This window comes from Schistocerca americana, chromosome 1, assembly GCF_021461395.2.
Source record: "Schistocerca americana isolate TAMUIC-IGC-003095 chromosome 1, iqSchAmer2.1, whole genome shotgun sequence".
Taxonomy (NCBI): domain Eukaryota; kingdom Metazoa; phylum Arthropoda; class Insecta; order Orthoptera; family Acrididae; genus Schistocerca; species Schistocerca americana.
The window spans coordinates 1,126,223,501-1,126,250,917 of NC_060119.1; the positions used below are offsets into that span (position 1 = coordinate 1,126,223,501).

General features: G+C 40.9%; 1 protein-coding gene across 2 annotated transcripts in view; it reads left to right on the forward strand.

Moving 5' to 3' along the window:
- LOC124619037 overlaps window positions 1-27,122 on the forward strand; it is an 88,030-nt gene extending 60,908 nt beyond the window's left edge. For both annotated transcript variants that reach the window (XM_047145394.1, XM_047145395.1), the window contains one exon: window positions 23,396-27,122. In XM_047145394.1, coding sequence (XP_047001350.1) covers window positions 23,396-23,473 — 78 coding nt within the window. In that variant the 3' untranslated portion in view covers window positions 23,474-27,122. The remainder of the gene's footprint in view (window positions 1-23,395) is intronic.
- The last annotated feature ends 295 nt before the right edge of the window (window positions 27,123-27,417 follow it).

The following is a 27,417-nucleotide window of genomic DNA, read 5'->3' on the forward strand; positions in this document are numbered from 1 at the left end:
AGATCGAATGACCCAATGCAGATAGTTATAGAAAACACAGATGTCACATGGAGATTAATTTGAAAGAATCCTATGGAATTGAAATTCATCCTTTAAGGCGGTAGTTTAGCAAAATGTTCTTATGAGGGATTATTAAATATTACTTATCACAGTGAGGCTTTTACCATGCAAGATTAATGGAGAAGATTAAACAAAGATATGAGGTTTATTTAACCAGCTTTAGCGTGTTATGGAATGTTTATCCAACTCCAGTGACAGACACTACAAGAAATCTGTTGTGATCATGAAGGAGCTTACTGTTAAAATTCTGAGAGTGCATGTGCCAGAAAGAATAAAGCAACACATTATTCCCCCCTCCCCAACCCACCCCATTATATCAGACCAAATGTGCATTATGTAAAATTATATAAATTCAAGCTCATACATAAGCTTACTAATAATTTTTCTTCTAATACACAAGTGGAACAGAAATGGGGGAAAAGATAGTGGTGCATTATATAAGTACCCTCTGTCACACACAATAAAGTGGACTGCATAGACATTGATGTTGCAGTGTAGTAAATTTGTTGACATTTGTTGTAGAGATTAACCCACAATAATAAGTCTTCCTTATCACTATTTAGAGACTAACATGTTTGTCTGACTGCTCTTAGTGCTAATGACTTGAGTGTAAATGGCGAAAGTGCAGTGAGTTCATGTGAAACTGATGATGAATGCATGGAAAAGAAATGAAGGAAAGAAAGGAAGGAGTGACAAAGGAAGAATGCTAAGCTTTAGCAAGTGAGCTTGGAATACAAAAATGGATTTAGATTAGCAATATTGTGAAAAGGAAAGTTGCTATTCACCATGTACCAGAGATGCTGAGTCACAGATAGGCACAACAAAAAGACTGTCACAAATGTAGCTTTCAGCTTGTAAGGCCTTTATCAAAATTACATGACAAACACATACATACACAGTCACGCAAACGCAACTCCCACACACATGAATGCAGCCTTAGGCAACTGAGGCCACACTGCAAGCAGCGGCACCAGTGCATGATGGGAGCGATGACTGGATGGGTGTAAGGAGGAGGCTGTGATGGGTAGGGGTGGCGGACAGTGGCATGCTGTTGGGGAGCATGCAGGGATGAGGTAGGTCAGCTACGTGCAGTCGGGAGGTTAGACCGGTGGTAGTGGGGAGGGGGGGGGGGGGGGGGTAACGAAAAAGGAGAGAAGTAAAAAGACTGGGTGTGATGAAGGAATGAGGGCCATGTAGTGCTGGAATGGGAACAGTGAAGGGGCTGGATGGGAGAGGACAATGACTAACGAAGACTGAGGCCAGGAGGGTTGCGAGAACGTAGAATATATTGCTGTGGCGTTCGCTGTGTTATTCAGTGGTTTGGTATTTAACTAATTTGTAAATGAAAATGATAATCTTATTTTATTACATTGAGTAATTACTAAATAAATTTTCTCCTGGCTAAAGAATTGGTCAAGTTGCTAAAGAACTCCAAGTTAATGTCTTGTTCAAGTGTTGTCTGTAAGTTGTGTGTCACTAAATCACAGTTCATACAACAGATTCTATACAACTATGGATTATGATGGAAACAGTTATCTTCAGCAAAATGATCATTGAAACCACTGAATATCAGCCGCGCACAACACTGACGTATGTTACCTGAAACAATATTCTTCGCAACTCGTACGTAATTAATTTCGGCTCCATACATCAGCTAGAAAAGTTTGTTATAACGATCGTGCTATGAGCACTGTTTTTAAAGAACCAATCTGTTTTGAATTATTTTCATTAACACTTTCAACACTGCCCTCTTTACACCCAGCACTTGGCTGTGAACTGGCATATTTAGTGGGATGTTTGAAATTAGATTGCAAAGAACAGAAAAATGATAGGAATGTGGTTCTTGCATCATTTAAAAGGAAAAAGTAAGAGCTTTACATGAATGTGAGTTTATTTTACAATATAAAATACAAATTGGTGTTATAATTAAAAAAAGAAAACACAAAAATATCGTGGATAAAAAAGTTTTACATGATCTCTCTCTTGAGTAATGCCATTATTACTGTATCTAAATTTAAAACAAAATATCACTGGACTGTCTAACTGCAGGTACCTGTAAACTAGAGTATTTTAATAGTTTAGATGTAGTTAGCCTTTGTGTAAAAATCCTGGAAACTCTGTGGGATGCAAAGGCCAACGCCACAGTCCTTGCATCACCATATACTTTCCTTCCTGATGCACTTACCCGTCTCTTTCTTCCCCCTGTCTGAACATACTTTGCAATACCTAGTAGTATTCAACTTGTTTGCAGTGGGTGGGACCTTCTCTGGAAAGTGCCTTGCAAATGTCCTCTCAATTTGTGAGGATGAAGCGGCTTGTTGCTGAAAGATATTTCCGCCCTTCTCAGCCTATTTCTTCCTCACTCTGTGAATAAATTCTACTTTGGAATACATTCTTCTTAGTCTTCTCTTTATATAAAATGAAACTGTTGACAGTTCACATGATAAACAAGTGGAAAAACAGCTTTTACCATCACTTCAAAGTTTTTCGGGCAAACGGATAACAGCTGGAGAACTAATCTGCTCTTTCAATCCCAGCTTTATTCTTATTGTAATCAATAATAACGTCTGGCTTTACAATTTCTGCTATTCCACCTTTGGCCATCACTTGAGTACTAGTGCTGGTAGACTTATGCTTTGTGGAAAGACAAAAAATATCTCATTTTGACTTCCACTTCACGGCCAGGAGATGGTGTTTCCTTTGAAAAACTATCTTTTTTCTTTAGTTTTAGTGTTCTGAATATTCTTCGCAAACCTTTCCTGTTTTTCATTACAGTTCCCACTCCAAGAACTTTATTTTCCCACAACATGTCCAAAAGAGATGGACTGGTGTAGTACCTATCCACATAAATGCAATGTCCTTTGCCAAAGTACTGTGAACACAATCTTTTTACAAGGCCCTGGATACTACTGTCAATACTGCCTGCAGAACCTGTATATACATCACAGTTTAGCATATAACCAGTTGATGAATCGCAGAGAGCATAGAATTTTATTCCATATTTATTGGATTTGTTTTTCATGTATACTCTGAAGCTTGTTCTACCACAAAAGGGACACATTGCCTCATCTATTGTCAGATTCGTGCCTGGACGAAAACTAATTGTGCTTTTATTTACAAAGAAACCAAAGAAAGGCCTCACTTTGTGAAGTGGGTCCTACTTTTCTTCGCCTCTGCTAATGAACGTAGTATTGTCATTCAAGTGTAACATCGACAATGTAGCGCAAAATTGTGACTCAACAATTTACTCGCAAATCCTGTCTGCGGAAACGGGTCTGTTGACCAATAATCACTGATTTTCGGCAATTTGACGACACATGTACGCAAAATAATACTGATAGACCAGTAAATCTCTTGCAATTTTACTACAGATCACTTATGCCAAACAGAGTTTATTTTCAGGCTACCTTTGCGTTTCATTGCCGTAATAACGTTACCAGCGTACCGATTCGTTTCACTTTTGATAAGCCAAATAAGGTCGTCATCAAAGAAATAACTAAAATATTGAAGCTCCTCAGTGGCATCTGAAAAATGCGGTGCTACGCCGACTACTTCCTGGAAATTCAGCAGTGCTGGCTGATCGTCTAGTTCCGACCAATCTTGCTCTTTGTGCTCAGTGAGGCACACATGACCAGGTACCACAGATGGTGTGACTGATGGTTTGTACCATTGTCTGCATAGAAAAAAAAAATAATGCTAAGATTGGTACTACAAGGTACTAAATGCAAGTGAAGTAATGAACATTACTCACAATACAAAATGCGGTAATGAACTCTTCACTTTATGAACAATTGAGACATATACATACCTGAGTCATCACTTGTACTTTCGTCTGGAGAGTACGAATCCTCTTTGTCAGAATCGTCAATTTCAGATCCCGCATCTCCATAAAGAATATCTAAGATCTCTGCCTGCGTCAACTCGCTGCGTGATATTTTCACGATCGTAAACACCTGTGAATGAACTGCGGGTAACTTCGTCTTTGCAGTGCTCACAGCCGCTCCCAGGATGAGATAGCCAATAAGTACTTGCCTCTTGCGGAAGAAGAATGAAATACCTCCACATTAGTTGACGAAACTGCTTCGGAGACACGCAAAACGCGCTTACGGAGCCAAATAAAGGCTCGCCCGTACGGTATACGGGCGCCGTCGCCAACGTCAGGGCAGCCGTGCCTGTATGGCATACGGGCACCGTGCTGTAAGTGTTAAAATGAGTTCGGGACCACCGGTGCACATTTGTTTTTACACATTTGTATTACGTTCGGCACTTATGTCTGCAGAGTTGCGTAATTTGAATTTGCCGCTGAGATAATTGTTAAGATGGCAGCAGACAATTGATAGAGACTTTCTATTATTAGACCAAATAAGTAAGTATTTGAAATGCTTATTAAACTCTATAAACTCTACTTTCGTATTGTGCACTATTTAGACTTCATTAAGCAAACATTTGATTTGTTTCTAAGGAAAACACAGACAAAAACGCGATAGAAATCGCCATCATCAATGGCTGCGCTCCTTGCAGCGGAAAGAAATAATTAACACAGATAATGCTTACTGAGAGAGGAATTAAAGTTACAAATAATTATTCACTCATATTTATAATAATAATGAACTCTATTCTCAAGTAATAATTAACAAATAATTACAAAGACATTTCCAGGGGCAGATGTGGACTCTGACCACAATCTATTGGTTATGACCTGTAGATTAAAACTGAAGAAACTGCAAAAAGGTGGGAATTTAAGGAGATGGGACCTGGATAAACTAAAAGAACCAGAGGTTGTACAGAGATTCAGGGAGAGCATAAGGGAGCAATTGACAGGAATGGGGGAAATAAATACAGTAGAAGAAGAATGGGTAGCTTTGAGGGATGAAGTAGTGAAGGCAGCAGAGGATCAAGTAGGTAAAAAGACTAGGGCTAGTAGAAATCCTTGGGTAACAGAAGAAATATTGAATTTAATTGATGAAAGGAGAAAATATAAAAATGCAGTAAGTGAAACAGGCAAAAAGGAATACAAACGTCTGAAAAATGAGATCGACAGGAAGTGCAAAATGGCTAAGCAGGGATGGCTAGAGGACAAATGTAAGGATGTAGAGGCCTATCTCACTAGGGGTAAGATAGATACCGCCTACAGGAAAATTAAAGAGACCTTTGGAGATAAGAGAACGACTTGTATGAATATCAAGAGCTCAGATGGAAACCCAGTTCTAAGCAAAGAAGGGAAAGCAGAAAGGTGGAAGGAGTATATAGAGGGTCTATACAAGGGCGATGTACTTGAGGACAATATTATGGAAATGGAAGAGGATGTAGATGAAGATGAAATGGGAGATATGATACTGCGTGAAGAGTTTGACAGAGCACTGAAAGACCTGAGTCGAAACAAGGCCCCCGGAGTAGACAATATTCCATTGGAACTACTGACGGCCGTGGGAGAGCCAGTCCTGACAAAACTCTACCATCTGGTGAGCAAGATGTATGAAACAGGCGAAATACCCTCAGACTTCAAGAAGAATATAATAATTCCAATCCCAAAGAAAGCAGGTGTTGACAGATGTGAAAATTACCGAACTATCAGCTTAATAAGTCACAGCTGCAAAATACTAACACGAATTCTTTACAGACGAATGGAAAAACTAGTAGAAGCCAACCTCGAGGAAGATCAGTTTGGATTCCGTAGAAACACTGGAACACGTGAGGCAATACTGACCTTACGACTTATCTTAGAAGAAAGATTAAGGAAAGGCAAACCTACGTTTCTAGCATTTGTAGACTTAGAGAAAGCTTTTGACAATGTTGACTGGAATACTCTCTTTCAAATTCTAAAGGTGGCAGGGGTAAAATACAGGGAGCGAAAGGCTATTTACAATTTGTACAGAAACCAGATGGCAGTTATAAGAGTCGAGGGACATGAAAGGGAAGCAGTGGTTGGGAAGGGAGTAAGACAGGGTTGTAGCCTCTCCCCGATGTTGTTCAATCTGTATATTGAGCAAGCAGTAAAGGAAACAAAAGAAAAATTCGGAGTAGGTATTAAAATTCATGGAGAAGAAATAAAAACTTTGAGGTTCGCCGATGACATTGTAATTCTGTCAGAGACAGCAAAGGACTTGGAAGAGCAGTTGAATGGAATGGACAGTGTCTTCAAAGGAGGATATAAGATGAACATCAACAAAAGCAAAACAAGGATAATGGAATGTAGTCTAATCAAGTCGGGTGATGCTGAGGGAATTAGATTAGGAAATGAGGCACTTAAAGTAGTAAAGGAGTTTTGCTATTTGGGGAGCAAAATAACTGATGATGGTCGAAGTAGAGAGGATATAAAATGTAGGCTGGCAGTGGCAAGGAAAGCGTTTCTGAAGAAGAGAAATTTGTTAACATCGAGTATAGATTTAAGTGTCAGGAAGTCATTTCTGAAAGTATTCGTATGGAGTGTAGCCATGTATGGAAGTGAAACATGGACGATAAATAGTTTGGACAAGAAGAGAATAGAAGCTTTCGAAATGTGGTGCTACAGAAGAATGCTGAAGATTAGATGGGTAGATCACATAACTAATGAGGAAGTATTGAATAGGATTGGGGAGAAGAGAAGTTTGTGGCACAACTTGACCAGAAGAAGGGATCGGTTGGTAGGACATGTTCTGAGGCATCAAGGGATCACCAATTTAGTATTGGAGGGCAGTGTGGAGGGTAAAAATCGTAGAGGGAGACCAAGAGATGAATACACTAAGCAGATTCAGAAGGATGTAGGTTGCAGTAGGTACTGGGAGATGAAAAAGCTTGCACAGGATAGAGTAGCATGGAGAGCTGCATCAAACCAGTCTCAGGACTGAAGACCACAACAACAACAACAACAGACCTCAGTTTGATATGCGTCCGCAACCTACAAAAGCCAACCAACAAAAGGTAAAAACAAAGTAAGACAAACGCAGATCATAAAAGAAATTTACAATTATCATTGTCTTTGTATGATACATATCGATATGTCCAATTACATCATAGAATATTATATAAATAATTAATATTTATAATTGTTTTCACTATTTTTTTCATATGTTGAATATGTAATGTTTGTAACTGTTACAGGTATAATTTCCTCTCATCGCATTGTAGCTAAAATTTATGTTGTGGATGTTACACCACCTGCACAATTCAGAAAAGCTGGTGTTGGTGGGAAGGATCCATATGGCACAGGCTATGAAGCAGTCATTGAAATGAAGGATGTCATGTTTGGCAGCATACTCAGCGACAGGGTGGTTCACTTGTTTCTTGACCACAGTTTGTCAGTAGCCATTCATGCAAACAGCTTGTTGCTTGTCATGCCCACATAGAATGCAGCACAGTGGTTGCAGCATAGCTAGTGGATCACATGACTTGTTTCACAGATAGCCCTGCCTTTGATGGGATAGGTGATGTTTGTGACTGGACTGGAGTAGGTGGTGGTGGTGGTGGTGGTGGGAGGATGTATGGAACAGGTCTTGCATCTAGGTCTATTACAGAGGAAAGAGCCATGAGGTAAGGGGTTGGGTCTAGGGGTTGTGTAGGGAAGGACGAGTATACTGTGTAGCTTTGGTGAACTGTGGAATACTACTGTGAGAAGGGTGTCTAAGTGCCAGCAAAAACTTAAATTCACTCTAACGGACAGCAATGATAGAAAAAAGCAACAAAAAAACACAGGAGTCACCACCACTTTAACCCATACAAACATTATGATCAAAGCTGTCACCCTCTTCAGGTGTTGACATCATGCATCCCACTAGAGTACTTAGGTTAAATGGTCACTCAATACAATTAACAATAAGTGATAGCTTTGCTGTACATTTGCCTTTTTATAATGCTCCTTCAATATTTGTGCCCTATGTTTAACAATATCAGGGCAGAGCTTTACCAAATCAGGGCAAATCCTCACTGTACGAAGAAGATGAACTTCTCTGTACACATACTAGGGTCCATAACAATAAATAAAACACTCTTCAGTTACCTCACTCAAGGCCAAAATCTATCAATCCATGATCAATGAACAGCCAAAACTCTATCCTGTAATAGTGTGCCACAAAATACCCATATTTCAAGCACATTCTCTGGGCATGTCGTGTTGCGAACTCTGCCTGTGATGATCAAATAACGTTAGACAGAGCGAATATCTATCACGTAGTCACAAACTTCTTCACCTGTAAGGTGGGATTTTAATCATCTGAGTGTGCTCACTGGACCTCTAGATTTATGCCACAGAAGTGTATGGATCCCAGTCCTCTATCATCAAACAAAACTTGCAACCACAAACACCAAGTCCTGTTCCTTGCAGCTAATTAAAATACTTCCCCACCAATAAATGGTTGCAAGCCCAGCAAACTATAACTTGCAATCAAATGTCTCCCAGCATAACATAGACTGTTAACCACGAAACTAGTGAACCAGAGTCTGCCAAAATTTATCAAAGCATGAAACTCAAAAATACGTATATACTGGTGGCGACTTTACCTTACAACTATCCACATATATTGGTTCGCTTCCAACAACTAGTGCACCCAAGACTTTTCCTTTCCGGACACAAATTGACTTCTCATTTGTTCGAAATGGTACTGCCTATCCATTACATATAACAGGATGGGAACCATTAAATTTTAATGAATGTATAGCACCACTCTCCCTTTTAACAGCTTAAAGGTTGTTTGTGAAACCCGTCGGCTGCCCTCCATGTGGCCAGCTGTGGCAGTGGGCTGTGACCTGTCCAGGCTGCGAGATTACGGGTTCTAGCACACCACAGCGACTTGTGGACATGCATATAATGCATCTTGACATTATGACATCAACATAGTTACAAAACATGTAGCAGCCAATTTTACAAACATTCATTTTAATATTTCCTGGGTATTAACATGTTTGTAGATGCTAATTTCAATGAGGAAGGTGATAAAAAGCTAATGTATGTTTTACAAAATGACACAGTGCAACGTCCTACCCATTGTCCTCCCCGTCCCTCCCACAGTGGTATTCGGCCAACCAACAAACCTACGCACTATCCTTGTCCTCCCTATCCCACTCCAGCTCCCAAGCCCTTGCCTCACTGCTAGTATACCTGCAATAGACCTAGATGAAAGACCTGTCCCACATATCTTTCCACCACCACCATTCTGGTCACAGGCACCTCCTATCCTATCAAAGGTACAGCCATGTGTGAAAGCAGCTCTTTAATCTACCAACTTAATTGCAGCCACTGTGGGACAAGCTGTCTTCCCACATGAATGGCCACTGACAAACTGTGGCAAAGAAACAGCTTTACCACCCAGTTGCTGATCATGCTGCCCAACATACTGTCCTTCTCTTCAATGACTGCTTCACAGCCTGCACCATCTGGACCCCTCCTACCCACACCAGCTTTTCTGAATTGCACAAGTGGGAACTCTTCTGACACCATATCCTTGATTCCCATAACCCTACTGCCCGCAGTCATTGCTAGTCCCTGTCCTCATCCTATCTATCCCCCATCCTGCGACCCTGCTCCCCCACTCCAGCACAACACAGACTTCTAGTTCAGCAATGCACCCACTGGTCTTTTTTTCCTTTCCCTCCTTCTCTGCCCCAACTGCACCTAGCACCCCTACCCTGCCCCCCCCCCCCCCCCCAATGTATCTGCACAGTTTCACAATGAGCACTACACCATCCCCCATACAGTGCTGCTAGCCTCTCCCCCCCCCCCCCCCCACCCCACCCCTTCAGCTATCCTTACCCCTAACACACACACACACACACACACACACACACACACACACCAGAGTATTTAGCCACAGCAGCCTGAGACTGTGTGTGTGTGTGTGTGTGTGTGTGTGTGTGTGTGTGTGTGTGTGTGTGTGTGTGTGTGTGTGTGTGAACTGTGGTTCTGTCAATATGTGTGTGTTTTCTACTTCAGAAAAAGGCCTTTTGGCCGAAAGCTAAAATAAACAGCCGTCTTTTTATTGTGCCTGTCTGTGACTCAACATCTACTTCATATGGATAGTAGTAATCTAACCTTTTTATAACATTGTTGATTTCATCGTGTCTGTTTCTGTTTCCAAATGCCCTAAACTCCCAGCGCAATTAAGGGAAATAACACTTATTGCCCTGCTCTGTAGAATACCTGATTTTTTTGGCTGATTCTAATGATTTATGCTGAAAAGTCCCTGTCCTTGAACTGAATGTGAACATTTCTACATCTGGTACATCTGGAATATTTTATCCAAGACGATGCTATAATCATTACACAGTATAGTACCTGCATGGGCTGGAAATTTAACTGTTGTTTCCCCTTGCTTTTTGCCAAAGTACCAACATATTAACACCCTGTTGGATAATATTGCAAGGAAGAATTAGGCAGATGTCCATATTGTTTCCTATGTAATGACTGAAAAGCTCCTGGTCCTTTAGAGCAACAATATGTTAGTCCTCCCTCTTGACAGATACCACTTTGCTGTGGTCGCACCTACCATTAGAGATCTAGCGATAGTTTGTTTTCAGTGACATTAATACAAGCCCCCACTAATAATGTGGGATTCTAAACTGCCAACTCCTGCTGGATATACTTATCGTGTTGTCGTTGGTTGTTCAGGGTTGCAGGTCCACATTCCCATCTGTGTTTTATTTGATCTTAACTTTATAAATAACAAACAAAAACCCTGGGTAATGTGTTTTTATTATTGCTCAGTTCAGAAACAGTAACATGCGTGTGAAACATGGAAATATCTTCGTGCCTCAGTCTTTCCACCTTCACACTAGGCAAATACAATACAGCACCATCTCAATAACATAGTCACATCTGCAACCATCAGAGCGTCTGCTGGCTACACTCGATGACAAGTGTGCCAAGGCCACCCCCACAGCCATCACCGCTGCCCAACTGCCTGCCTTCAGTTGGCGCAGCTGCTTTTGTCCTGGCAGCTCATGGCAATGACCCAGCAGTGTTAGGCGAGTCTTATGTCAGAATTGTGATGTGTTTTATAAATCAAATAAAGTTTAATGTAATTTTAAGCTATACTGATGGCCCATTGTACAGATAGCCCAGTGCATCCAAGTGACATTGGAATCCCTTACAAATTGCCATTGCTATTCACATGCAATCTGGGTATTAACTGAACCAAGCCGAAAGAAAATGGAAGGATTAAATGAATGTAGAAGCAAATATCAGTTTAATGATTTTGGATTTTTTTTTTTTTTTTTTTTTTTTTTTTAAACAGAAAGTTATTGCGGTGCATATGAAATGATTCCATTTAGTCAAAGGATTATGGATATGAAGTGAGTTTCTTAGAAGAATTATTGTTGTGTGTTTATCAGCATTTTAATTAATTTATACTAATCAAAACCTCTTTTAATTGAAACTAGTTACCACAGTCAAGGTATTTCGGCCTCGTGCTCCAAAACACTTTTTCAAAGTGTCTGAATTCAGACGACATGTCATCTCGAAGCAGGTTCTGCGTGAATAGATGATGCAAGCCGTCTCCCACAGAATCTTTTCTGTTACTGCAAGTAGAAACTAGTTCTCACATTAGTGAAGCTGGGTACAATTTGTGAAAGAGAAATAAAATACAAAAATATTAACCAAACAAATAAAGCTGATAAAGTACTGTATGTCTAAAAAGATTGCTATGGAAGGGTATGGATAATTTCAAGTAATTTTATGTAGAGGCAGAATGTGTCTGTTATGTTAGATCAAAACCAACCTTTATTGTATAGAATTTAGTTTAGGATGAACACTGTAGTTTTCATCTGAAGCAATTGATTTGAAATAGATTGAGTTGTCACTGTCAATCTCAGAATTATGAAGAGAAAATGATTACATCAAGAGTTCACCTAAATGCATTATTGAGGCACGGAAAGATCCACAGTTCATCATGTACCTTCATATGTGCCGAAAGACAGTCACTTCAAAATACAGATTCATAGACATCTACATATATGCTCTGCACCCCGCCATGAGGTACATGGCAGAGAGTAAATCCCATTCTACCAGTCATTACAGTTTTTTCCTGTTCCATTCAGGTATGGAGTGCGGGAAGAATGATTGTTGGAATGCCTCTGTACATGCAGTAATTATTCTAAGCTTATCCTCACGATCCCTACATAAGCGATACTTAGGGGGTTGAAGTAATAATTGAAAGCCAGTTCTTGTAACTTGGTTAACAGTTTATATCTGTCTGCAAGAGTCTGCCAGTTCAGTTCCTTCAGTATCTCACTGATTCTCTCCCATGGATTAAACGAACCAGTGACCATTCATGCTGGTCTTCTCTCTATGTGTTCAATATCCCTTGTTAGTTCCGTCTGGTAAGGGTCCCACACACTTGAGCAGTATTCTAGAACTGGTCACATGAGTGATTTGTAAGCAATCTATTTTGCAGACTGATTACACTTCCCCAGTATTTTACCAATAAACCAAAGTCTACCACCTGCTTTACCCACAACTGAACCTATGTGATCATTTCATTTCAGACCACTACAAAGTGTTGCACCCAGGTATTTGTGGGAGTTGGCTGATTCCAACTGTGACTCATTGCATTTGTATGGGGGTTTGAACTTAAATATAGCAACTATTTATTCACAACCGATTTTATTTATTTATTCGTTCGGCATATACAAGGCAAATATTACAGTGCCATTACAATCCACCAGGAAATTACAACACTACACAATGCTACTTATAGTTTTGAGCCAATCCATGGCTAGGTCAGGCAGGTAATGTATGTCCTTCAGTCCACCACTATATCCTACCACTTCACACACCAGTAGGTGGTCCATTGTCTGGATTTCGCCACATTCACACACGGGACTCTCCGCAAGTCCCCACTTATTCATTAGATGTTTGCATCTTCCCACGCTTGTTCTAAGGCGATTTAAGGCAACCCAGAGCTTCCGAGGGAGATCAAAACCATTTATCTTCTTGCTGGGGTCATCGATAAGCTTTTGGTTCTTGTGTGTCCCTTTGAGCCATGATTCCCCCCAGGCTAGCTTTGGGTCGAAGTCCTGTAATTCCCTGCCAATCATCCAAAAGAGGGACCTAGATTTTAGCCTGTTGATGGGTGATAAGTCTTGGTGTATAGGGAGTTCTGGATTGTGTACGATCTTCCTGTATATTCTTGAGGTCGCCATGGAGCGCCTTATATCAGGGGGTTCTGTGTTGGCATGGACTGGGAGCCAGTCACATGGGGTAGCCCTAAGTGTGCCTGAGATAATTCTCATCGTCTCTTTCAATTGGGTGTCTACTTTAGTTACATGCGCACTTTTCGCCCAGACTGGTGAACAATATTCAGCCACGCTGTACACGAGGGCTAATGCTGACGTCCTTAGTGTATTAGCTCCGCACCCCCATGATGTTCCGGCCAGTTTAGACATAATGGCATTTCGAGATTTTAATTTCTGTTTGGTGTCTTCCAGATGGGAGCTAAACGTTAGTGTGCGGTCTAATTTTACTCCCAGATATTTGGGCTTATCTTCATGTCTGATATGCCGGTCATTCAGGGAAAACTGTAGTTTCCTGCTTGAAGCTCTGTTATTAAGGTGCATTATGGTACTGGTTGTTTTATTGGGGTTGGGATTCAAATGCCACTTAAGGTAATAGGTATTCAGCACTTCAAGGTCCGCATTCAATGTTTTTTCAAGATCTTTGAAATTTTTGCTTTGGTATGCGATGGCCAGATCATCCGCATATGCAAATTTACGCGACCTGGTGCTCGGCATATCAGATATGTATAAATTAAAAAGGGTCGGCACCAGGGCTGACCCCTGCGGCAGGCCATTGTTTATGACCATGCTTTTGCTGCTCTTTCCATGGAGACAGACCTTGATCTTCCTGCCTGTCAGCATATTTTTTAGTAATGTGTACATCTGATTGCATTTGATAATTCGAGTAAGCTTGAGCAGTAGTCCTTTGGTCCAGACAGTGTCATAGGCTGATGTAAGATCTATTAATACCAGGCCCGTTTTCAGCTTGTTCTGATAGCCTTTCTCTATATATGTTGTAATGGACAAAACTTGTTCACAGCAGTTCCTTCCCACATGGAACCCTGCTTGATAGTCTGGGAGGTTTGCCTCAATGTATGGTGCTAGTCTGGCCAGTAATATTCTCTCAAATAGTTTGTAAGAGGTACAAAGCAGTGAGATCGGTCTATAGCTCTTTGGATTATCTCCATCCTTCCCTGGTTTCAGTACCGCTATTACCTTAGCTTCTTTCCATAACTTCGGGAGTGCACCTGATCTAATGTATCCCGTGTAGAGCTTGGCCATCCATTTCCTCCCAATGGGTCCCAGCTCCCTCAGAAATTCTGGGAGGATTTCGTCGGGTCCGGCTGCTTTCCCTGTTTTCATTAGTGTTAGGGCCTGGGTAATCTCCTCGACGTCTACTGCTTTGACAATATCTAGATTAGTTGGATTATTGGCTAATTCCTTGGTTAGGTTCCTGGAGATCCTTTTCTTCTCCTCAGTCTTCAGGCGTATTTTGGAGGTCTGTTTCATGGCAGTCGCTATTTCGGATGGGCCCACACCCGCGGCTAATCTTCGTGGTGTTGTGGCTCCACCCAGTTTCCATAGTAGACCCCAGCTCTTCCTGCTAGAATGGGTAAAGTCCAGATTCTCCATTGCCATCTTCCACCTGTTCCTACGTTCCTCGTTCATATTGTTAATCAGTCATTCTGCAGTCTCGTCCTCCCCACTCCTCTCATACTGCTCTAACAATGACTCGCACTCCTCTGACCAGCAAGGAATGTATTCCCTCCGGGCCCCTCGGGGGATAGCCTTTAGGGCCCCTTTAAATATCAGGTTTACAAACCTTTGGTAGTTCTCTGGACTTGGTGGTATTCGATTTATTGTCTTGTCAATAAAAGATTTATATTTCCCCCAGTCTGCTTTTCTCAGATTTCACCGTGGAATCGGGGAGCTCTTTATGATGGGGATGGAAAGGCCAATCTCCACAATAATCGGGAGGTGTTGGCTCCGTGGGAAAGCTTCGAGGACTCTTCTTGTAGCTTGCATTGGTACGCCCGTTGTGCTGCGTGTGACAAAGGTCAGGTCAGGTGTTGTCTTTGTGCCCCATACTTTTGAATTGAAGGACGCTCTGTCCTTGGGATCAAACAGGAGGTGTAGGTCCCGGTTCTCAGCCCAGTCATTTAGTCCAACGCCTTCCGGAGTGGATCTCTGATATCCCCATCTGGTGTGCTGGGAATTAAAGTCGCCGGCATAGATTGCTGGATGATTAGCCTGCGGTAAGATTCCTATAGGCCATTGCTGCGAAGGTGGTTTGTAGACATTGTAGATTGTCATCTCTCTCAGTTTAATGCCTATTGCGTGTGGAACCGATTCCACATTGTTCTCGAGGTTTCCTAGAAGCTCATTTTTCACCAAGGTCGCCATACCATGTTTGTCGTGTCCTGAGTATCCCACATTGGTGAATCCTGGTATGCATAATCGTTCGATGTTTTCATCCGTCAGGTGTGTCTCCTGCAAGAGTACGACACTTACTCTTTCTCTTGTTACAATTTTTTCAAGGATTTTTCGTTTCGTCCTTGTGTAGCCTTCTATATTGAAGTGGCACACTCTCACCATCTTCATGGAGTAATTCCACTTCTGAATCATTTGCCTTCTTGTGGACCGGGAGGAATTTGAGCGTCCGGTCGCCGGAATTGTGTAGACTTTTTGCTGTTGCATTTTACTGCAGCGTTGCCCGGGGAGCACCATCCGATACAAAAGAGTTACATGTTTGAAACTGTGACTGTCCTTCAAATTAGTCACTAGCGTTGTGTAGAACCCGTTGCCAGCAATGTGGAAGGCATTGTATACCATTAGCAGAGTGTCTTCTGTTGATAGTGTGAATGGAGCGGTCTAAACTTATGGTGATTCTCGTGTACTGCCTGTCAAATCTCTGGAACAGTTCTGAAGTGAATGCCACAAAGTGGTTCCTTCATCTTCAGAATTGAAACAAAGTCACAAGGACTTAAGTCCAGGGAGTATGGTGGACAGTACAGCGATTCCCAGTCCCATCGACCGAACAGAGCAGCCACAGCTTGTGCTGCATGCACCCGCACATTGTCATGCAAAATGATGGGTGGGTTGCGCAGAAAGTGTCGCTGCTTCTTTCGTGAAGCTGGTCGCAGGTGATGCTCCAAAAATGAACAGTAATACAGTGCATTGACAGTCTGCCGTGGAGGAATGTAATGCATTAGGATAACACAATCACAATTGTACACGAGAATCACCATAAGTTTAGACCGCTCCATTCGCACCATCAACAGAACAGGCTCTGCTAATGGTATACTGCGCCTGCCACATTGCTGGCAATGGGTTCTACACAATGCTGGTGACTACTCTGAAGGATAGTAACAGGTCAAACATGTAACTCTTTTGTATTGGTTGTGAATTAATAGTTGACACTATTTAAGTTCCAATCCTCGTAGTTATCGGATACTATGTATGTTTGTTTATTAAAGTGGACAATTTTACATTTCTGAACATTTAAAGCAAACTGGCAGTCTCTGCACCACATTGAAATCTTATCAAAATCTGACTGACCACCTTTGCAGCTTCTCTCAGATAGTACTGAAGAGCCAAAGAAACTGGTTCACCTGACTGATATCTTGCAGGGCCCTCATGAGCATGCAAAAGTATGCAACATGACATGGCATGGACTCAACTAATGTCTGAAGCACTGTTGGAAGGAATTAACACCATGAATCCTGCAGGGCTGCCAATAAATACAGAAGGGTATGAGGCAGTGGAATCTCTTCTGAACAACACGTTGCAAGGCATCCTGGATATGCTCAATAATATTCACGTCTGGGGCGCTTGGTGGCCAACAGAAATGTTTAAACTCAGAAGGTGTTCCTGGAGCCACTCTGTAGCAATTCTGGATGTGTGGAGTGTCGCATTGTCCTGCTGGAATTGCCTAAGCCCATTGGAATGCACAGTGGATATGAATGGATGCATATGAACATCCATATGACATGTCCGAAAGAACAGATACCATCTTCATATAGATAAGGCTTACTGAAAGAACAGGTACTGTCTTCATATAGATAAGGCTTACTGGCCAGTGATCTTCTTCAGTGCGGAATCGGTAGATTGACTGCTGCGAGTAATGAATATAGTGCGCAGGGGCACTAAAAATGTAGTGTGTGGACAGTAAGTTGGAAATGTGGGTCTCGTGGGGAGCGTGCCGGAGATAAGTCCCTGCAGTCGCACTATCCTCTGTGTCCTCAAAGGCTCAGTCGGATAGAGCATCTGACGTAAGCAGGAGATCCCGGGTTTGAGTCCCGGTCAGGACACACATTTTCAATTGTCCCCGATGAGCTGTAAGCAGCTAATGCTCTGGATTTCATTGTAATTTTATGAATGGATGCAGGTGATCAGACAGGATGCTTATGCACATTTCATCTGTCAGAGTCGTATCTAGACCTATCAAGGATCCCATATCACTCCAAATGCACATGCCCCACACCATTACAGAGCCTCCACCAGCTTCAACAATCCCCTGCTGACATGCAGGGTTCATGGATTCAGGAGGTTGTCTCCATACCTGTACACATTCATCTGCTCAATACAATTTGAAATGAGAATCGTCGACCAGGCAACATGTTTCCAGTCATCAACATTCCAAGGTCAGTGTTGACAGGCCCAGGCGAGGTGTAAAGCTGTGTTGTGCAGTCATCAAGGGTACGCAAGTGGGTCTTCAGCTCCGAAAGCCTATATTGATGATGTTTCATTGAATTGTTCACATGCTGACACTTGTTGGTGGCCCAGCATTGAAATCTGAAGCAATTTGCAGAAGTGTTTCACTTCTGGCACATTGAACAATTGTCTTCAGTTGTTGTTGGTCCCATTCTTGCAGGATATTTTCCCAGCTGCAGCGGTATCGAAGATTTGATGTTTTACCAGATTCCTGATATTCACAGTACACTCATGAAATGGTCGTATGGGAAAATCCCCACTTCATTGCTACCTCGGAGATGCTGTGACCCATCACTCATGTGCCGACTATAACACCATGTTCAGACTCACTTAAATCTTGATAACCTGTCATTGTAGCAGCAGTAACTGATCTAACAACTGTGCCAGGCACTTATTGTCTTACATAGGCATTGCCGACCACAGCGCCATATTCTGCCTATCTGCATACACTATGTGATGAAAAGTATCTGGACATATGGCTGAAAATCAGTTACAAGTTCATGGCACCCTTCATTGGTAATGCTGGAATTCAGTATGGTATTGGCCCACTCTTAGCCTTGATGAAAGCTTCCACTCTTGCAGGCGTATGTTCAGTCAGGTGCTGGAAGGTTTCTTGGGGAATGGCAGCCATTCTTCATGGAGTGCTGTACTAAGGAGAGGTCAGTGAGGCCTGGCTTGAAGTCGCTATTCAAAACATTCCAGAGGTGCTCTGTGGGATTCAGCTCAGGACTCTATGCAGGCCAGTCCCCATGCATTATGAACAGGTGCTCGATCGTGTTGAAAGATGCAGTCGCCATACCCAAATTGCTCTTCAACAGTGGGAAGCAAGAAGGTGCTTAAAATGTCAGTGTAGGTGTGTGCTGTGATAGTGCCATGCAAAACAACAAGGGGTGTAAGCCCTCTCCATGAAAAACATGACCACACCATAACACCTCCGCCTCCAAAATTTACTGTTGGCACTACACACTCTGGCAGATGACACTCACTGGGCATTCACCATACACACACCCTACCATCGTATCACCACATTGTGTACTGTGATTCATCTCTCCACACAATGTCCAATCATCCAATGTTTACACACCTAGCAAAGCATTGTTTAACATTTACAGATGTGATGTGTGGCTTATGAGCAACTGCCCAACCATGAAATTCAAGTTTCCTCGCCTCCCGCCTAACTGTCATAGTACTTGCAGTGGATCCTGATGCAGTTTGGAATTCCTGTGTGATGGGCTGGATAGATGTCTGCCTATTACACATTATGACCTTCTTCAACTGTTGGAGGTCTCTGTCAGTCAACAGATGAGGTCGGCCTGTACGCTTTTGTGCTGTACGTGTCCCTTCACATTTCCACTTCATTATCACATTGGAAACAGTGAACCTAAGAATGTTTAGGAGTGTTGAAATCTTGCATGATGCAAGTGACACCCAATCACCCGACCACGTTCGAAGTCTTTGAGTGCTGTGGAGTGCCCCATTCCGCTCTTTCATGATGTCTAATGACTACTGATGTCACTGATATGCAGTACCTGGCAATAGGTGGCAGCACACTACACCTAACATGAATATAAAAAATGTATGTATTTTTTTCTGGGGGGGGGGGCTGCAGATACTTTTGATCACATAGTGTATCTCTGTATTTGAATACGCATGCCTATACCAGTTTCTTTGGCACTTCACTGTAGGCACTGCATCATCTGTGAAAAGCCTGATTTTACTATTAATACTGTCTGCTAAGTCATTAATATACAACATAAACAGCAAGGGTCCCAACAAAGGTTCCTAGGGCACTCGAAGTTACTTCTACATCTGATGATGACTCTCCATCCAAGATAACATGCTATACCCTGCATACCAAACAGTCCTCAATCCAGTCACAAATTTTATTTGGTACCCCATATGATTGTACTTTTGACAATAAGCTTAGTTGTGGTACTAAATCAGATGCTTTTCGGAATCATGAAACACTGTATCTACCTAGTTGCCTTGACCCAAAGCATTCATTATATCATGGGAAAAGTGTGAGGTGGGTTTCACATCATCAGTGGTTTCGAAATCCGTGCTGGTTGGCATTATGGTGGTCATTCTGTTCAAGATACCTCATTATGTTTGAGCTTAGTATATGTTCTAAGATTCTACAACAAATCAATGTCAAGGATGTTGGCTGGTAGTTTTGTGGATCACTTCTACTACCCTTCTTGTAGTTGGATGTGACCTGTGCCTTTTTTCAAGAACTGGGCATGGGTTTTTGTTTGAGAGATCTACGATAGATTATAGTTAGAAGAGGGGCTAACTTAGCCACAAGTTCAGTATAGAATCTGAAATGGATTCCATCGGGACCTGGAGCTTTGTTCAGTTTTAACAATTTCAGCTGTTTCTCAACACCACTGACACTAATACTTATTTCATTCATCTTTGGAGTGGTAAGGTAATTAAATTGGGGAAATTTTCCTGGATTTTCCTTTGTAGAGGAACATTTGGAAACAGGGTTAAGCATTTCAGCTTTTGCTTTACTACCATCAATTTCAGTTCATGGACACTAACTTTGGTGCCACTAACAGCCGTTACATACAACCAGAATTTCTTTGGATTTTGTGAAATGTCATTTGATATTATTCTGCTATGGTAGTCATTGAAGGCATCACACATTGCTCTCTTGACAGCCAAATGTTTTTCATTCAGCATTTCTTTATCTGTAGTCCTATGCTTTGTTTTACACCTATTATGCAGTAGTCTCTGTTTCTTTAGAAGTTTCTTCACAGTGATTTATATCATGGAGATTCCCTCACATTATGAACTGTTCTATTGGCTACATATCTACAAGGTGGAATCCAAAATTTTCGGAACTGGTGCTGCCATCTGAAAAGTGGAAGTAGTAGATCTTTACACCACTAGGTGGCAAGAGCTGCATACCTGATGAGTCAGTTTGCAGAGTGACATTCAGCTAGGAGGACATGTTGCGTGTCCACAGTGATTCCCGTAATACTCTGTGTTTGGTGTGTGGTGATTTTACAATGGTTCCACGAACAGAACAGCACATTTGTATCAAATTCTGTGCAAATCTCAGGAAAAGTGCTACGGAGACCCTTGCAATGATTCACCAAGTGTTTGGGGGACAGAGCAGGAGCCGTGTGTGTGTGTTTGAGTGACATGCTCAGTTCAGGGCTGGCTGTACAGACATTGAAGATGATGCTCACACTGGAAGGCCCGTTAGCCGCGCAATGCCAGACAGTGTTGCAAAACTTCAACAATTGGTTCGTACAGATCGACGCCGAACCATTCAAGACCTTGCAGATGAAGTGGGTATTGGTTATGGGACATGAATTGGGCGTGCATCATGTCGCCACCAATCAGAATGCACAGCTTGTTGAAGTGTGCACGGACCTTCATCAGACCACATCTGATGATCCAACCTTCTTGTCACGGGTTATAACCAGCGATGAGAGCTCGATTTACGGTTATGACCCAGAGACAAAGCAGCAATCATCCCAGTGGAAGAGCCTGGGCTCTCCAAGACTCGAAAAATCAAGACAGGTGAATAAGCAAAGTGAAAAGTGTGATCATCGTTTTCTTTGATACCAAGGGAATTGTGCACAAAGAATTCATCCCACCCAACCAAACAGTGAATTCCGCTTACTACTGTGACTTTTCGCAACAGCTCCCGGAAAACATGCGGCGATGACAGCCCAAACTTTGGCATCAAGGGAACTGGTCGCTGCATCACGACAATGCGCCCTGTCACATGTCCTTGCTCACCAGGACCTTTTTGGCAAAAAACAACATGGCTATTGTACCCCATCCACCGTACTTGCCAGGTTTGGCACCTTGCGACTTCGCGCTCTTCCCAAAACTGAAACTCAAGTTGAAAGGCCGCCAGTCGGACACTCTAGAGAGGATTCAAGAAGAATCGCTGGTGGTGATAAACACCCTCAAAGAACAGGACTCCCATAAAACATTTGACCAGTGGCAGAAACGCTGGGACCGTGTGTACGTGCGGATGGGAACTACTTTGAGGGTGATGGTGACCATTAGTCCAAAGGTAAGGTTTTCAACAGATGGCAGCACCAGTCCTGAAAATTTTGGATAGCATCTTATATCCAGTGCATGGTCAACTGTTCTTTTAAACTTGAGCCATAGTTCCTCCACATGCTTCTGCTGTGTGTTGGAAGTTTCAAGTTCCTTGTTGAGATATGACACTATTGATTTTTTATCTAGTTTACTGAACACATATATCTTTCTTCTTGTTTTAGTTGTCCTTTGTACTTTGGTAATCATTGTTGCCACAACTGCATCATGGTCAGTGATTCCAGTTTCAATGTGGACATCCTCAAAGAGGTCCGGTCTATTTGTTGCCATTAAATCCAATATATTTCCATCATGAGTGGAATTCCTAACTATCTGTTCTAGGCAGGTTTCAGAGAAGCCATTCAGTAATGTTTCATAGGATGTCTTATCACACTCACCACTAACAAAACTGTAATTTTCTCAGTTAATTTTTGGACAATTTAAGTCTCCACTGATGATTACAGAATGATTGGGGACCTTACATGCAAGTGAACTAAGGTTTTAGCTAAAATTTTTGGTTACATCAGAAGGTGAGTCTGTTGGGTTATAGAAGGATCCAATTATCATTTTATGCCCACCCCTGATACAGCAGTCTTGCCCAAACAGTGTGACATGCAGCTTCAATTTCTGTCTCAGTGGATTTTAGTTTCTTGCCTACTGTGACAGGTACACCAACTCTGTTTCCCATTTTCCTATCATTTCGATATACACTTAAATTTTCCCCAAAAATCTCACTGCTGTCATTTTCAGGTTTCAGTCAAAAAGGACTTTACAGTACTGGAATTATATAGAAATTTACTGAGATAACTTACAGAATTGATAGATGTGTCATTTTGTAGCAAACAACCTCATGTTTTACATAAAAGTGTCGAGTGCTATTTTGGTTCAGTGTGACCACAGTTTGTGATGTGGCAAACATCCCACCGGTAATCAGTTTCTTCCCACACTCACTGCAGCAAATCAGGCATAACTGTGCAATAGCAAGTTTTCAGGTCTGCTTGGAGGCTCTTTAGAGTATTCAGTGCAAAATTTATACTGAACGTGTATTGCAGAGTTCATTTCATGAAACCAAAACACACATGGAGCACGCTCCGCACCAGTGAAAGTAGCCATTTTAACTGTGCACTATGCTGGCACTCCTGGTGACAGAATGGGGTACTGATGCACGATGTTAATCGAACTTGAGGTTGTTTGCTACAAAATGACACATTGGCCTTTTCTGTAAGTTATCTCAATAAATCTCTATATCATTCCAAAGTTTTAAAGTCCTCTTTGACTCACCTTGTAGAGAAAACGAGGTGGCAACGAGGCTCAGTTACTCCTGCCTGTAAGAGGTAGCTACTGACCTGTCGTTTGCTGCCTAACATGAATGGGACTGGACCTTCCACATTTATCTAGGCAAGATGAAGATAGATTTTATCTAGTGAATCATTCTCATACAAATAATGCAAGGGTAACTGATAATGATCAGCACTGATTGAAAAGTGTACTAAAGTCTTTTTTACGTTTAACAAAATGTATTTGCATAGTATAAAAGTTTTCAATGTTGAAACTATTCCATAACTAATTTTTTTTTTTTCCTTTCCTTTTTCAGCATACCTTGGGATCATTGCTACACTATATTGCTCAAAAGTATATTGAGAATTCACTTTCATTTCTCATTCAATTGTGAACAGGATTTGGTGTTACTTATTGCCAATGTCAAATAGGAAGTATTCCTATGAATATTGAGTTGACATATGAAGATTTGTGAAACCTGAGTTTCTCCTGGCGTATAAAATGTTCAAATAAGAAAATGCATCCATGTGTCGTCATCCACAACTACCAATATTTTGGCGGGTGGACATCTTGTTGTTTTCCAGGTTTCACTGAAATTTAAAACCTGATTTTGCAGAGCATATCCAGAAAGATGATCTCTCTCTCTCTCACACACACACACACACACACACACACACACACACACACACACAGTAAACACTATCGCCACCACATAATCAAAGATGATGTCAGAGTTAGTGAATATTAATAACCAACGGGTGACATAGCATTAACTCTGTTCCTCTGTTTTAGCAGCAGTCATCATATGGAATATAACAACATGGAGATTTTAGCGTGCACTTACAGCTAATGTCATGATGTTATTAATGGAGCAATTGAAATTATCAAGTAACCTCTTAAGAGTTGGAGGTTTCTGCTCAAATTCTGCGTTGAATCCTGCTCTCACCATTGTCAAAAGACAGAGGGACAGAGTCAAAGCTATCTCACCCGTTCATTATTGATGTGCACTATTTATGATCTCTGATGCCTGTCAACTTTGGTTAGGTATTGGGGCTAGCGTTTACAGAGAGAGAGAGAGAGAGAGAGAGAGAGAGAGAGAGAGAGAGAGAGTTTATACTCTATAAACTCATGTTTTAACCCTTTCAGACCTTAATTTTTTCTGGAGGAAGGAAATTTTTTCCTGTGCTGTAAAGCTCTTGAGTGATTTCTTAATGATTTTGTATGCTAGATTTATACAAAAATATGTACCCGTTTTCAAAATCTACTTTGTGCACTTGGCTCCTTTTTATGGATTAAAATAACTAATTTTGAATATTCACTGTTGGAATAAACAAACTGATCATTCAATAATTGCCATGCAAAATAACAATATTAATACTCATTTATACAGTAGAATGTAACTAACCAACCACTTTTGTGTATTCTGGCAATCACAAGCCACTGCACACTACTACTTTGACCTATTGAAATTTTTATACTGAAGCTCAATAGTTGGCAGCACTTGTACATGATAAAAAGATTGAACATTCACAAATATGCATTATGAGGTTTCCACTGTGGAAAAATGTTCCCTTGCAACTAAGAGACAGTAAAATTTAATGAGAACAGTTGTAGCCAGTTGGTCTGAAAGGTTTGAATTCCCTTGCACAGGACTTCCTTGCTGCATGTGTGCCTTGAAAATGACAGGATGTTCACCTGTTGAAATATCAGCAGTTGTCAAAGATGTCACTGGGCTGCATTCCCATAAGTTATTTGAATATCTAAAGATTTAATTGTTAATTCTTTCTTGTTAACTTAGTGGATGATTATGCATCACCCTCCCCTTGCCTCCTCCTCCCCTCCTTCTCCCCATGTTTTATAAATAGAGTTATAATTACCACCAGTTTGTGATAGGCCTACATGGTTAACACATCACAACCAGGTATGTTTAAAGATTAAAAGTCTCTAGATGTTTATGGAGGTATTATAATTGATAATTATGATAAAAAGTTAAAATTTGGAATAAGCTTACGAAAGTGCTATTTCATATCCAGCTAGCTGTTGTATCATTGTGTGGTTTGTATTAAGCCCATCTCCAGTTCGCCCATTCTGTCCTAACATAATTTTTCAACTCTTGAAGCAAAACTGCTAGACTATGCTTGGGTCAAATGCTCCAAATACCTCTATAATTTTGAACTGTCTTAATGTCCTCTATCTTTGAGGAAGGATTTTTCACTATCTTTGGGAAATTGGAACATTTTTGAGACAGCACTTGTTTTATTTTGGGTATTATATCATCTTTGATAAGGAAGTATTTGTCTCTTTTAGAGAATTTTTAATTTTTTAAAAAGTTTTTTAATGCACCAAAATTATATATCATACAAACATTCCAGTCTGCAGCTTGTGAAGGAATAGAGAGAAGTAGTGGTTTTAAGATAAATTTTATATGAGTATTCCATACATGAGTAAATATTACACTAAGAAATTTTGTGTTTTGATTATTGTTTTTTTCTGTGTGATCGTAATATCAATTATTAACTTAACCATTGTATATTCTTTGTATTCTATTAAATTATGAGACAGAATTTCTGGCCACACTTACCTTCAGGAAATGAAACAGTTAGGTACCGCTGATAGTCACATATAAAAGTAACAGTACACAACACTGTCCTAGCTTTCAGAACTATTAGTTCCTTCCTCTAGGAGGAAAGAGGGATGAGTTTAGCAAAGTTAAGAAGGACAAGCATGTCACTTAGACCCAACTGCAGGAGAGACCTACTTAGTGTGAAGATGAAACTGGACAAAGATGAGCAGGGAGTAAGTCTCTTTCTTTGTTTGGCCACCTTTTTCCTGTATTGGGTGACATTTTTTCAAGTTTTATGACTTTTTTACCTAGCTTGGTTATCTCTTTTCATTGTTTAGTGATCTCTCTTGGTTTGTCTATCATTATTCCTTGTTTTCTTTCCCCCCACATATTCTTTCAGTGGCCAATTTTTCTGTGTTCAGAAACAAGTCACCTTGCTGTCTCATGTTTCCCTTTGCCTTTGTCTATGCTTGTCCTCACAACAGGTGGGTGTTTCTCATTGTGGTGTCTAAGTGACCTTCTGTTTCTTCTTAACCTTTTAATCTTCCCCACCCTATCCCTCTCTTCTCTGCGAGGAACGAATCAATAATTCCAAAAGCTAGGATAGTGTCATGCACTTTACTATTATGTGTATCTGTTTCACCTATTGACGTATGTACTAGCCATAAATTCTGTCTCATAATTTAATAGTTTTTGTGATTGAATTATACTTTGTGTTGTCATAGCTTATAACTTCACAGATATATACTGTAAAATGCTGAAGAGACATACTATGTAATTATATTAATCAAGTGATATCTCAGCACTATTGATAACTTTTAGTCTTTTGATCTCAATCAGCAAGTTATCTATGCCTGTATAACTGTAGCTAGGTGAATGTAGATCAAGGTTAGTGTAGTTCTTGAGGCAGAGAGCTCCAAGTGTTTTGTTACCTGAAGCTTATGCTCTCTTAATAAAATATATTGTGGGCTCCACATTGTATCTTTAGGTGAGTAGTGATTTTTCTTCATGTACAGATGCCTAAGAAAGATGAGAAAAACAGAGACAGTAATGTGGGTCACTAATGTATATGCAACAAGTCACTTTACTTATTAAAATGCAAGAATGTAATTGAATGTATGAGTAGGAGTTGTTGAAGGCCAAGTGCTAATAATAATATTGCTCAGTGCTAGAAGAAGGAAAAATATCTAGCAGCTTCTCAAAGAAGCAGACATTTTGAAGAAATATTATCATGACAGTGTAAAAGAAATTCTGATGCATAGAAAAATGCTATCAACTATTTTTTGGTACCGTGTTGTTAAACAGAATATATGACTGTCATCCATGAACCTACTAACTTCCAACAAATAAAATAAAAACATCCCTTCCCATAAAATCAGCTGAACATGTGCGACTTCAAAATGTTTACAAATTCTTACACATTAATTTGTGTATTTGATATTGTGTGAAAGATTTATATTTTAACTGTGATTATGGGACCAAGAGCAAATAAATGTATATACATTATAACTTCATCTAAATCTAAATACGTGATCTGCAGAGTCAATGCACATTGTGCGGTGGAGGGTACTTTACACTATTGCTAGTGATTTCCTTTCCTGTTCCTCTCACAAATGGAGCAAGAGAAGAAATTATTTCCTGGACATGTCTGCACTAACCTTAATAGCCCTTATTTTGTTGTTACAATCCTTACTTAAGACAGACATGAGAGGCAGTACAATCATTCTGCAGTCTGCCACAAATGCTTGCACTTTAAACTTCATCAGTAGTGTATT